The sequence below is a fragment of the Elaeis guineensis genome, chromosome 2 (genome assembly GCF_000442705.2).
Source record: "Elaeis guineensis isolate ETL-2024a chromosome 2, EG11, whole genome shotgun sequence".
In the NCBI taxonomy this organism is placed as follows: domain Eukaryota; kingdom Viridiplantae; phylum Streptophyta; class Magnoliopsida; order Arecales; family Arecaceae; genus Elaeis; species Elaeis guineensis.
Genome location: NC_025994.2, coordinates 81,419,038 through 81,434,024, shown reverse-complemented (window position 1 = coordinate 81,434,024; position 14,987 = coordinate 81,419,038). Strand labels below are relative to the sequence as shown.

Sequence of the window (14,987 nt, the reverse complement as noted above, 5' to 3'; positions counted from 1 at the left end):
GACATATACTATGGCCCTTGAGCTTAGGCCTCCGGTTTATTTAACTTCTTAGAGACTTACTGGTGTATCTATTCGAGTACTGAATCCAAATACTGAGTGTCAAATCCTTCCATGAGGATTGCAATAACTAATCACATAAATAATTAAATCCCACTTGGTTCATGCCCTATAGGAATGGTGAATTTATTCAAATAAATAATGAAAATATCAAAAGAATCTATAATCAGAATGACATTATAACTGTCAACAGATTTCCATGCTATCATGCACCAAACATGCTATATTCTAGCACACAATTCAGAGGCCAATTATTATAATTACATTTTCAATATTAGAAAATTATAATGGCACTTATTTACCATCAACTATCATGAATTTAGTATGATATATATACAATATTGGTAGTGGTGTCGGTGGCCATGACACCAAAACGACACCAAATCCTCTATTCTTTTGCCAATGAAATTGCATTCGTCCTTTTCTAGATGGTATTCGGAGAAAAGGATGGGGTTAAAAAATATTTATCCATCATATATAATATTCCAAGTACTTCAATCAACATAAAAACAAACATCAAGTTAGCTATCGAGCCAACCATATCTTAGAAGTGTAAGGCAAAGGTGTACATAAGATCATGGTGCTGAGACCTTTGTCCAATGATAGTTATCAAATGCACCAACTGTGAAAAGAGATTTAGTAATAAGAATAGCCTCCGCACTATTTATTAGTTTATAATTATAGATTGTTAGTTGAGAAATATAGGTCTTGTGAGGTGATAGCACAGCAGATGCTCTCAATAATTTCTTTTAGTGGGTCAGCTCGACATGGCAAAGTTCAGAGCAGGGATTGGACCCATTCTTCGACCATTTTAGGCCAAACAAGCCAATCAACATATGCATCACAAGCAAAAACATTTATCAGCATCTCAAAATATTATTTTTATGTACAACCTGGTATCATGTTGTAATGAAGGTATGAATCATGTTGGCTTCATAAATTCTAATCATCGCCTTCTCATGACAAGACTTTGCATGACATATAACAGACAAACATGACGCTATACATTCAGCTCATTATATTTTGATGATGTCACCATAAGTTGCAAGGACTAATAAATAAGCATAAGCATTCTCTTTGTTGCATCCTTATTTACTTATGGATAAAGTAGGATCAACTTACAATAGACAACGTTGTAAGTGGGGAAAAAGAATCCCACACCAGATTGGGTTCTTATAGTTGCAGATATATACCTAATGAAGCTTGGAACTTATCACATCCATTCAGGAAAGTAGCTATTATAATTGTGTGTCATATCTCCTTTGTTTGACTGGTCTATGTGCATGGCATGGTACCTGCAACAAAAATAGAGTTCATGCAGTAAAACTATAAAATTTTGTTAATATATTTTCATGTTGATCTGAATGCCTTTCATGAGAGTAAAGTATTACCCAACTTGTAGAGGGTGGCATGCCAATGGCTGGAAGAATTCCTCTGATAGAGCAGACTCGTGATTACAAGGGCCATCGGATGCACCACCAGCACCATTGCCACCACCATTTATCCATGACCACTGGAGGGGATTATATGGAATGGCTTCTTGTAACTACCAAAATAAGAGTGGCAAAGCAACTACTAAATTAAAAAAATATATATCTCAATGAGCATGATGATAAAATGTTGCTAAGGCACACTTGATAGGGTATTATGGAAGATTAAAAGGCAGACAATATCACAAACACATACAAGGAGCAAACAGAAATGTCATAAAATTTAATGGGGATGAAGACCTAGAAGACAACATCTAATACGAGCATAGCATTCTTAAGTTAAAAAATGTCTGCCAATTAGTAAACTGCAGTTCTTAAATCATAATCCTACTAAATTACATACACGATTATCAGGTAGTTTGGTCTATATTCAATAATTAGAAATTTCAGCTTTTTTTCAAATCTGAAAGGAGAAAATAAATCATTATCTAATTGCAAAGATTGCATGGGCAATCCAAGTTATGACCTCATGATAAGAATGTAATGATTATGTAAAAAACAAACAGCAAAAAATGAAATAATTATCAGAATACCTTTCTTTTTAGTTCTCTATTTACTTCTTGCAACACTTGTTCCTGCATTAAGATAAAACCTGTTTACTAAATGGAGCATGTATCAAACCTAACACATTAGTACATTCATGATGAACATAAAATACTTAGAGCACAAATTCATACCTTTCTCTTAAGATCATAAAGTTGATCAAGCATTAAATGCGTCTGTAAATATATAAACAGAAATGAATGGATCATTGTAAATCTTCCATCATTTAATGCGTAAAATGATGTCGCTCTTTAAGTGGTATCTTGGCTTGAATTATCAATGCCGTATAAATAGAAAATCCACAAAAATTGACACTTCACTACAGGTAAATTTATGTCTAGCAGGCACTTTATATAAGGATTCCAAAAATAAGTTTGCCACAGTTGAAGCCAGCTACACCAATTCAGTACATCATAAAGAAAGATATAGCTCACAGAGTAAAACAATTAGGATACAGCCTAAAATGTTGTCTCTGAATTTAAATTATAAGAGTAACTTTTGCAGTTGTATTATAGAGAAAAGTGTGATATAATTAATTTTTGGCCTACTACTCACTGTTTAAGGAAGCAAGAAAGAATTATTCTTGACTAATAGAGGTAGACTTGAAGATATCAGCATTAAATCATTGGGATTAAGTGAAATATAGTTGGCTAGTCAAATAGCTAGAGACATGCATCAAAGAATGAATATATAAGGATCAGTCCATACTGGATAGGTCCAGGTTAATCATCTGGAGAAGTTTGAAAAGATGTATAGAGATTACTAACATGATGCACTCCATTAAGTAGTATCGTGTGATATTGATACACAAGGATCATCAAACTTCATATAGATCACTTTGATCATTATGGATAGAGCTAGATTTGATCTCAAAGTAAGATCCATCGTACCAAAAAGGCAAATCATCCACTAAATCTCTAGAGAAATAACTTGTTATACGATGTTCAGTTGAGGTGATCTTCAAAAAATAAATAAATAACTTTTCGAGATCTATGATATGACACAACTCCTAAGAAAGATCGCTTCTCTAGTGATCAGATCCAAACTCTATCATTCAAGCCCTCGAATAGACCAGTCAAAATAATTTTTTTTTTTTTTGAAAAAAATTTGGTCGAAACATATCTCTCAAGACAGGAAGAATTTGATAGAGTTATAGAAGATAAAATTGATGTAAGAGTCAAAATTTATCTAATATAAAATATTCTTTTTATGTTTGTTTATATTAGTAATATTTATTTTTGAAAAATGAGTCCTATTCAAACTAGGAGAGGAATTCATTCCAAATTATACAAAGACATGCCTCACTATCATAAATGGAGGATATGTATCTCAATTTTGTAATCATTAAGAAAAAAAGGGACCTAATTTAAGGCTCAGCTCTTTACTTAGTCCAATACGTGAACTAGGCCTAGTCTATTAACCGGCCTAGCATTTAAGATAGCCTAAATTTTAAAAAAAAAGCTAGAAAAAAGCAAGATTTTTCTAGTTGGAGGAGACTGATGCTAACTCCTCCTCAACTCCATCGGAGGATAGAAAATTCTAGCCTTTACCTCTACATAAACCTCCATTGCCCTAGTAAGTCTATGGCTGCTGATCCCCACTATTGGAAAGATAGAAGGGGAAAAGAGAATCCTCGCCCATATCCTAGCCATGCCAAAGCTGAGGCTCCCCCCTAATCGACACTCTCTCTATCATCATCTCTACTTTGTGCAATCACTTTTAGCCAGATAGGTATTCATTGAAAGAGTCTGGATTTACCATGATCAATACTTTTTCTATTTCGGTCCCTCAATCATTATTTTATGAACAAAGGTTCTTCTTCCTTTTAATCGAACTTCCAATGATCCACTAATACCTCAATTGTTCTTCAAGATCAATGTCGAAGCCATCGGCCACTGTTGAATGGGTTGAAACTCAATAGATTCATCCCTTATTCTTTTTTAGAATATACGCTATTTTTTCCTTCTATTTCATTGACCATTGTCGATGCCTACCATTATGTCATTGACCCTCCGGCCATTGCTTGCAACCACCACCACCTAGCCATCGTTGTTTCCCTCCTGTTCTTTTCTTTGAGAGAAACAGGAAGACCTTTCTCCATTCTCATCTCTCTTCTCCCTTTATCTCTCTTCTTTGTCTTTCTCTCCCTTTATGATTTAGTGAAGGGTTCCATCCTCCTATTCTTTAGAGTTTAGGTTGACCTAGTAGAGGGTCCTACATTAGCATCTACGATCCCCCATCATATTAGCCTTCAACCTGATCTTTATTGGTCATCCTTAGATGCATCATCGATAACCCCTAACATGTTACCTTTGCTTTGATTGGACACTCTTTTTTCGATCTTGCAAATTCGATTACATCATTTTGATCGATTAAAGCCACCAAGCACTACTACCCAATAAGTCTTATCCTTCTTCTTATTCAAATCTCCTTTCATGGACGACTTGATTTTGTTTGGAGGTGCAGTCATATGAACAAAAAGAAGCACAATAAGGATTTTATGTTTCAGTCTCTAAACCGAGGTAAAACCCTATCTCTTTACATATTTTAATTTTGGATTAGGATAGAGAAGTTATGGATAATTCAACTATTAGAACCTTGAATTAAGGAATTAATGAGCAATTGATTTATTAATATTGCTGGTGGTTGATTAAGGATAAATTGATATTATATTATTATTAAATTGATTAAATATATTAGGTATGCATTTGGATTGATAAACATTGTGTCTAAATTGGCTATGATAGAGGTAAGAATCTCTACATATAATTACCTATATATATATATATATATATATATATATATATATATTTTAATTTGTTGGTTTCTTTGATTTTGCTTGGGATGATGTTGTTCGTTGCACAATTATAGGTATGCACATAAGTATATGTTTGTTTATTGTGTATATATGTATCAAATATTGATACTTTTGGTTATATAGAATATGATATTAGTTGCATGATTGTCTGTATGAATATATATATTTTGATCACTTGTATATCATATTTCTTTTATCATATATATGTATTGGATATTGATTATTTTGGTTACATGAAATATGATATTGATTAATTTGAAATTTGGCCAAAAATATAATCTTGCTAGAATCTGAAGTTGATTGAGATTGGTAGATGTACAAGATGACAGCATGATTGGTCACCCTCTAAGGTGAAGTTGGGAAGAATGGTGATCTGAGACACCTTGAGATATGGCCATTTGGAATCCTTCAAAGTATGACTAATCTAAAAATCAAGTCTTCTTGTCAGAGTCCAGCAGGAGATTCTTAGACGCTTAAGTCAATCAAATTCTAGAAAATAGTAGAAGAAACAGAGGAAAAAGAGTAGAGAATGCTATGAAAAAAGACTTACTAGAGAATCTCCTTGTTCTCACTATTTATAAGGAAAGGTCGGTGATCATTGCTAAGATAGACAAGACATGAGATAACCATATAGCAGCAGTTTCTATCATGTGATAACTACACAATAATAGATATCTATATTCCTCAATATTTATAACTGCTTTAATCATGCAATCATGTCTAAATAGTTAAAACTACCTTTGAGATTGTGGCTTTGATATAATCATGGCTTTCAGTTCATCATGATCCAAGGTGAAGAACCTCGGGCACTTTCGAGGTTACATCATTTCAGCTTACTCCAAGGTTAATTCACCACATCAAAATATATTATTGAATTATATTTTATTAGATAAAAAAAAAATGATCAATTAGATGGATGAGTAAGAGATATTTATACTAGCCTTATCACGTGAATAGCCTCCACAGGCTTATATATAGGATAACCTCCATGAATTTATACATAGAATAGTCTTCATGGATATACACGGAAGATAGCCTGTACAAGTTTATACATAGGATAGTCTCCATAGTCTCATGGATGAAAATTATGTTTTGTCATTCATGGACTGGAGTATGATTTTGGATAGTCCAAAAATAGAAAATTAATTGTTGCTGGATTCGGAATGGTGATAATGAGAAACAGAAGATAAGACATATGAAACCACTGTCTGAATGAAAAAATTTTATCTCATGATATTTGTGATATTTCCCCCTTGAATGACATGTAAGGGTGTGGAAGAAAATTGACCAAACCAAAAAATCTATCCAAATTGGTTATTTCAATTTACTTTTGATTGAGTTTTTCCGCATTAGATTTGATTTCAACTTGGAATGTTTTGAAATGAAAAAATTAATTCAATTTCAATTTAAGTTTAAAAAAATTATTTTAAAAAAAAACTACTTAAGCCAAACTAACCCACAGATATGTCATGCAACTTAGGATAGATAACCAGTACAATGTACCTATCAGACCCAATCCAAATTCACAATTTCTAGCTTGGAAAAAGAGCCTGTGATGGTATTTTATTTTAAAGCAAGAATGCATCTTGCAAATAGTCAATGTAAGACTAAAAGAAACCAGCACCATTCAACCCTTTTAATCCCTATCAAGCCAAGTCATTTGATCAAATATCAACGGCTAGCCCAATATATTATATCTTAAGGTTTTAATTATAGCGACCCTTGTACTCAAAAAAACCTAGCTGCCCCTTTCTCTCGTCTCTCTTCCACTCCACAATGCTTGGCCCCTTTCCCTCCAAACTCTTCTCTTATCACACCCTTGCCTCCCTCCTCCAATGCTCACTCAACCTTCACTCTCTATTCTTCTTGTTTGGAGCCCTTCCCCCTAGCCTTCTGCTCCATCGTGACTGCACTTTCTTCTCAAATTGAGGCCATCAAATGCTAAGAAAGATAAGTCAAGTAAGAACCGATGACCTTCTCACAATTACTTGGTGGGTCATAAAACATAGATAAATCCATCCTATTGCTTCCATCTCGCCCTTGCCCTCTATCATCTTCTAAACTTTGAAGGTATCCTTCCTCTCCCCTGTGACTCTCCTAACTTTCTCTTTTGGCATTGCGAATCCATTAGGGATTCTATGGATTGACTGATCATTGTGGATCTTCTCTTAGCATGATTAGATCCTTAGGGTTTTGGATCTCCAAGCGCTTTTAGTTATTGTTCTATTGAATCATATAGAACCAATTTTCTTTTGCACTAGTTATAAATACATTTATTTTATCTTCTGGTAATATATGCATCAATGCTGATAAACTGTTTGTCTTTTAGTTCTCAATAATGACTTTCAGCATTAATGCTGATGAACTGTTTATCTTTTAGTTCTCAATAATGACTCTCGACATTAAAGGAAGCAAGTTGTGCTTCTTTGTCTTTTTTTTTTTTTTTTTTTCTCACTGATTTTTATTCTTCTTCATGATAATAGAAGCCCATTTAGCCTAGCAACTCGATAAATTGAACCAAATCAAACCAAATTTTTCCATTTTTTTTGAACCTATTTCAATTGATGGTTCATTTAGTTTTGGTTTCACTTTTGAAAAACTGATTCAAGTTGGTTCGGATTCAAAAATAGCAGTAAGCTGACCTAACCCAAATCTAATACGATGGATGTTTCATGATAAATGTTGCATATTATGTATATATATCGATTTGTTTGAGTTCAACTAGATTAATTTATGTATATGATTTCAAAATATTTGTATTTATTTCAATATTGATTATTTGCTATTTTCTAATTTTATATTATTTATGTGGACATGGATATGGATATGTTGAAATTCTTACTAAGCTGTTAGCTCACACCTTCTTTTCATTTTTCCTGCTAGACTTATAACATGCTTAATACTTGGGTACATTTAGGATCTTAGTGAGAGGATGAATAGTTAAAATAGTGGTGGTGCACATCAAATCGTCGAAATATGTAAACAGGCAACTCATATTACTTGTAAATAAGGTAATATTTTATTTTATTATGAAATCATATTTATATTGTCCAATAATATCGAGGTTGTGATGAACTTATAAGTTTTGTATACTTTTTAGGGTCTTATCCTAGAAAGTGTACAATCACTGGTTGATAAGGTTTAGGGCATGACAACTAAACCATACTTTTGCCCCTTTTTTTTTTTCATTTTTCAAGATTTTTTTAAGAAATTCAAGTTGAATAGTTGAAGGATTTCTTCCTTTTTCTTAATCAATCAAATTAGACACTCATTCTAACATAGATAAGAGGCTTCAGTGAATTTAGAAGTCATAAAGAAAATCAAATCATTTGGAAGTAGAGTTGAAGGCATTGATCGAAGAGGTGGAAATGCCGAGCTCCTTAAAACGTGGGCTAGCTTTCCTGCCTCAAAAGAAATTGAAAATATAAGTTGACAATATGGGCCGGTGGAGCTTAAGTTACTAGAAGGAGAATTAGTGCGGCAACACGAGTGGCGTGATAGTATCATGGCCAATCATGAACCTGTCCAAACTATAAGCCCGTCAAACATCTTTTATGTTAAAACTTAATTTTTTTCCTAATTTTTAAAAGATGATCCTTTTCATAAAGAATCAATAAGTGTCATGTCAAGGATCCTGTCACCAGAAGTTTTGTAAGAGAGTGTTTTGGAAGAGATACTTCAAAATTTTATAGATGCTGTAAACATGCATGTCGCATAAGATTACAAAGAATAATCAAATATATTCTGTTCTTCTAGCATGGCAAGCAGAAAATGATCAAGCATCACATTTTGAAGAGCTACAAGGCCCACTTTAGCTGGAATGAGAGTTCATTGGACAAAAAGATGGAAGAAAAGAGTCCAATAATATTATAAACACTGGCATCTTAATCATCAATCTAGTTACTCTTGAACTTGGATAATATTTGGTTTTTCATATTCTTTGTGGTATTCGATATGTTTCACTATCATCAGAATGAATATATTCTTCTTGGAATATAAGATTTTAGAATGCGCTATTTTTAATGAATAAAAAAGTGATATCAATATGATCTTAAAAGGTACATATATATGCAGGAAATCTTAGCTTGAACAGCTCCCACAACCATGTCAAGAAAGCTGAATCAATGTCCAGAATAAATACATCCAAATTGTCCTTCTAAATGATTCTAATTTTTTAATTACCTTTGCTGAACTGATCTGCTTTAAAGACTTCTCTACTTGATTCTCAAGTTGCTCAAGTTCATTTGTACTTAATGGGTCCAAGTCCTCACCTAGGAGATTTCTGTACCATCAAGTTTAGGACTCTTATAAGTAAAAAAAATTAAAAAATAAAAATTAAGGTATGAACTAGACAAAAATGAATGATAAAGGCATGTAAGCAAACGGTCATAAAGCAGACAGCTGGATAGACTACCTATGCGAACGTTGCAGAAACTCAACTCTTGCCTTCAGCTTCGCATATTCCTGATAAGTGTTCTGCTTCAAAAAAAAAAAAAAACAACTAAAACCTTCTCAGAAATCCTTTATCAGGCATAGTTCAAATTACCAAGAAGAGACACAAACCAACCAGACAAATGAACGTAGAGCATGATAATCAAACAACAAGACAAAATTTCACGGAATTGAACATTCTATAATTTATTAATATTTTTTTGTATATATAGAAATTCCCTCTCTCCCAATAAACTTACCTACAAGCTTACCAGCTGAAACCACAGAAACTAGGGCAGGAAGCCACTGGTATCAGTTGCACATCTCATGGTAGATGACCAGATGAAAGACAAAACAAAAGATTGGTAAAAATACCAAACCCAAAGCTGCCATCATATTCACCACCCCCTTGTGACCAAGAAAACTAACAATAAGACCACAAGAATGAGAATTCTTTCCCCTTTATTTCATGAATTAGAATAAATTTTTTATTCAAAATTTTAAATTTCATGGGATGGAGATGTGTCAGTATCTCTATGGAATGAAACATTCCACTGTCCCATCCCGATAGCTGTTCCGATCATACATTCTGATAAATATCCTCCTATTCTCTTCCCTTCTTTCATTTCATTTCATTTTTTTTCTTCCTTCTTTTCTTTTTTTTTTTTAATCTTCCTTTTTCTTCTTCTCTTTTTGTTTTACTTTCTTATCCCTTTCTTTCTTTTTTTTCCTTTTCTTATTCGTTCTCTTTCCTCTCTTCTTTCTTTTCTTTCTTCTTCTCTTTATTTTCTTCTTCGTCTTTTCTTTCATTTTTTTTCCTTTCTTCATCTTCCTTTCTTTCTTCTCTCTTTCTTCTTCTCTCCCTGTATAAATAGGTTTCAGAGTCCCGATCTCATTTCGATCTCATTTTCTCACAAAAATAGAACAGAACGGAACGACCGAAACGTCCCCTGTCCCATCGAAACATAAAATCTTGCTTCCAATATTGTTATTGAGGTCTACAATATCCATCGCTTGCATATTGCATTGGCACACAGAAGGCAAATATACCACGGTAAAGTAAGAAGAGCAAGTCTTAAGCCCTGCTGCATTTGTGAGTGATCGACATACAATTTATCATCTCTCCATGCATATATATTATGCAAAATATTGTATTTATAAATAAAATGATAACCATTACCAACAATCGTCGTGTTCAATGTTTTTATCCTTGCTGTATAAAGCATCAAGCAATTTTTTTAAAAAAATAAAAATCTTAAATGCTAATCATGAGATGTACAGTGCATTTCAGCCAATTCTCTTGGACATGTTCTTCAATGCAAACTTAAATATTTGAAGAATCTTCTGTCCAACAAGCTTGAAAGGAAACATCAAATGACATTATAGAGATGTAGTTAAATTGGAGAAAATAATGGCAGAGTCTCTAATGACGTACATGCATAAAGAAAACCGCAAAACCTATTATTCACAAAATGCACTCCAGTAAATGCACTGAACATGTGGAACGAAGCTATTTGTTGACCTACCTGTGTCTCGCTTGGTGGGGCAACAACTTCTGATGCAGCATAGTTGTATGTTTGGTACCTCTCGATTGTCTTAAGCACGCTTCGATGAAATAGGAAACAAGGAAAAGATATGAATCCACATCAAGAAAAGGATAAATATTGAATGCAAAGATGAGATGTAGCACACAAATGACCAGGCCAGCTTCCCCGCAATAAGCGCAGGTAATTTTTTCTCTTAGAGCTTTCCCTAAGGGATGATAAACAAATAAATATGGAAGTAAAGAAAGACAAACTGTAAATTGAAATATCAATCTCCTTGTTCATTAATTTTTCAATCAGTCAAAATCATTCATGTTTGCCCCAGGACAGCCCTCCATTTTATGTTCAATCCTTAATTTATGACCAAATGTTTTATTCCTGGTCCTTGAATTTGATCACCATTTTATGTTGAATCCCTGGCTTGTTTTCAAGTACGTACCAAACAGGTATAACTGTGTACAAAGATGTATAAGCCTGGCTACAAAACACTGGCCTAACCGTGTACAGGGGCTAAAAATAAAATACTGTGCGAGTCTAAACATAAAACAACAGTCAGATAACGAAGCTGGTGCTAGGTTTCCAAATGTCACACTCTTATCTAGTGTACATATATTTTTATATCAAATAGTCGAAAATGGGTATTCTCGGACCATTCCTTTCAGGAACTAATTACCATCAAGGCTCCATTAAAGCTAAATGAAAAGTCATAAAATTAAACCTCCGACAGGCAAAGGCTGCTGTAATAACAGTTGAGAGATAAATGGTCTATCTGGAACAAGCAAGCCAAGTTATCAAGTGGTTGATCCTAAGATATTCTAAATGGTTTCCATCTTCTCTAATATCATCTATCTGCTTATGCGATTCTAATTATTCAATACCCATCACATGAAAGATTTAAAAACAAGGATAAGTAATGGTTGTGGCACCGATATATGTAAACATACTTACAGGTAGTTATATCAAAATTTCGAAAAAAAGATCATTAGATTCTCAAAGTCAACAAAATTATACCGATCGTGCCTTGTCCCAAGTGTTTGGTGTCATTAATGCTAACAACAAAAAGAAAATATAACAGAAGAGTTTGAGATACAACAGCATTCATAATGTTGATAATGCTCAGAATCACAACACCAACCAGTTATTGAACTGATAGCTAACATTAAAGATTTTTTTCACTGGTAATAGAACACTGTCAATTAACAACAGAAGAATTTGAATTAAGATACAATTAGAAACAAAAATAAAAATGATAATCACTGGATCACTGAGTTCTTATGAAAAAGGAGATCTATGAATAAGGACTGCAAATGTTAATATGAGAATGACTCAAGAACTCAATTCTATACCCGAATTAAGATTAGATGTTTGAAAAGGACGGGCAGAATTAAAAGGGCAATTGTTTGTGGTAGAAAGATAAGGAATAACTGGATTAATTCTGCTCATTTGCAATTACGTTGTGCAATTGTGCTACGGCTTGATTCGAATTATCTTACGCAGCTTATAATGGATATCAAGATTTTAATTAATAGCTTGGGCTAGAGCTCTTTACCGCCTAGCTTTCTTAGAAGAAGCAACCAGCTTCAAATATAGAAAGCCAAAAACAAGGGAAAAAACAAAGCTCAAGTAAATAATCATTTTAAGCTAGGTATCATAAAATAATAACTAATATGGTCCATGACACGAAAACCAAAAAAAAAAAACTTTATTTCTGTCACATAGAAATGGTAAACCAGCCAAACCGTAACGTAGCTAGGGAAGTACATGACATTATTACTCCACAACACCCATCTAGATCCTTCCCATTTTTGTACGAAAAAGGAATGCAAGAAAAGAATTCAACAACTGGATCATTAGGAATCGTCCAACAAGCGCAAGATCTATTGATTACCAGACGACTGATCCCGGGAGGACGGGATCCAAGACATCTTTTCACTCTGAATATGGCAAAATTGAGGTTTTAGAGTAGCTGAGAAATCAATATTAATTAACCTATCTAGATCCTTCGGACAACTTGAGCATCAAAAAAAATAAAATAAAAATAATATTAAAAAGCAACTCGATATAATGATAAAATATTACAAAAAAATCTCTGGATCTGGATGGTTTAATTTTTCAACTAAAAATAACGGAAAAAACTAAACTAAGCTTACAGATAAGCTTGCAGAAATTTAAGGAAATGAAAGATGAGAGAGAGAGAGAGAGGATGAAATGAAGGCTAATAGATCTATATTAAATAAAATAAAGTGAGATCTAGACTTTGGAGATCAAAATTATTCAAATCCATTCCGCAACCCGAGAACCAAAAGCAAAGGAAAGGAAAGACTTCAAAAGCGAAAGTCCCATCATCAGCAATAGAATGAAGAATTGCTCAAGGGTAAAAAAAGGAGATGACTCCTGATGACCAGGTGTCGAAGACCTCATCTCTCCTGTCTTAAAGAGTTAAGGAGTAACCATGAGCTCATCTACCTGGAAGGATACAAAGAGAAGATAAGGGAGATGGCCGCGATACCTGGAGCAGCTGCAGAACTCGAAGCGGCGGCCGCTGCTGGAGAAGATGATGAGGGCGACCTCGGCGTCGCAGAGGACAGAGAGCTCGTTAGCCTTCTTCAGCAATCCGTTCCGTCGCTTTGCAAAGGTAACCTGCCTGTTTATCTTGTTCTCAATCCTTTTCAGCTCCACCTTCCCCCTCCCCATCTTTTCTCCACCTCCCTCTTCTGCTGATCAGAATTCTCGCTTAATTTAAAGGAAGGATGTGTTAGGAAGATATATATAAATAAAGACAGTTCTCCCAGAAGGTTTCTTGTAAGGAAGGAACAATGATCTCATTCCTTTAAGAAGGCTAAAAAACCGTGGGAAGACTTTGGCTGGGTGGTGGATTGTTTGAGAGTGGGGTTACAAGGATGCCATCTTTCTTGGAGAGCAATCGGGGCCGAATAAAGGCGTCAACAAACACCGAGCTGAAGTTATCGCAGCATGAGATTTACCACGTGTCGAGTCATGGTGCAGATGTTGCCCACCAGGCTTGTTTTCTCGACATATTTACCCTTGTAGTACGGAGAACCACAGTGCAGGACTGGCGAGGCCTGCAAACAACGTTGTCGCTAGCTCTTTGTTTCCAGAAGACACCAGCAAAAGAGTACTAGGGTTTTGCGCAGCTTTTTTTATGTGCGTCTAATGAGAAGGCATCCAAGGATCACCTTACCTAAAAAGCTAGCAAGAAAATATCACCTAAAATTTTTGGCTATGTATAAATATTCAAGATCTATTACCGATGTATAGCTAACATGAGATTAAACACAAGCTCATATGGATTCCTGCATACTTCTCCCATTTAAATTCCGTTATCAATCCATTCAAATCCTATTATAAATATCTCAAATCCAATTGCAAACACAATGATCAATCCTTAGTCAAACCAAATAGACCTGTATGATAGTGTCTCATAGTCCACAAAGATCATGGGCTAAGTTCACTCTAATATCATTTATGATGACCTAATACCTCGTCTGAAAAGGCCAGCCAAAACGTGTTAGTTGAGTTTGAGTGAGGTCCTAAATTGTTGTAAATGATATTAGAATGAACTTAGCCCATAATCCATGACCCGTACAAACTAAGAGAACTACAGTGCAAATTCATTTACATTAACCATAAATTGGTCGTGGTATTTGTGATTGTAGTTCTGACACTTTTGATTAGAGTTGGATCCTTGTTGGCGAGAATGCTAAGATTTAATCAAAGATAGTGGTGGCAGTTATGTTAGGTTTGACCAAATACAGCCAAGTCAAATATAAGATATATCAATACCTTTCAGTTCAAACTCAACCTATTTATTAAATATCTCAAAAATAATCTAGACTTAAACCTGACCGTTTTAATAAACAAGTAACCTGATCTAATCTACAATGGGTCGAATCAACTTAAATGGGTTGAATTGATAAGTATTGCCGATCCTAATTGGAGGAGTATGTGAGGACCCTGGCATGTGTTTTGTCCTACATCAACTATGCACCCAGTAGATTTTAGATACTTATGCAAAGTCAAGAATTCAACTAACATCTTTTAACTAGTTTTTTAGGCCAGATCTTGGGTTATCGCAAATAGTAT

The 14,987-nt window shown here is 34.2% G+C and overlaps 1 protein-coding gene across 5 annotated transcripts; it reads right to left on the bottom strand.

Annotated features, from left to right (window-relative positions):
* Positions 1-892: 892 nt before the first annotated feature.
* On the bottom strand, positions 893-13,972 carry LOC105057174 (truncated transcription factor CAULIFLOWER A-like). 5 transcript variants are annotated; one of them, XM_019848293.3, is made up of 8 exons: positions 13,393-13,972; positions 10,866-10,944; positions 9,323-9,387; positions 9,091-9,190; positions 2,225-2,266; positions 2,081-2,122; positions 1,454-1,603; positions 893-1,352 (listed from the first exon to the last, which is right to left on the bottom strand). In XM_019848293.3, the coding sequence occupies exons 1-8, from the start codon at positions 13,575-13,577 to the stop codon at positions 1,296-1,298; spliced, it is 720 nt and encodes a 239-aa protein (XP_019703852.1). In that variant the 5' UTR covers positions 13,578-13,972; the 3' UTR covers positions 893-1,295.
* Between the last annotated feature and the right edge of the window lie 1,015 nt (positions 13,973-14,987).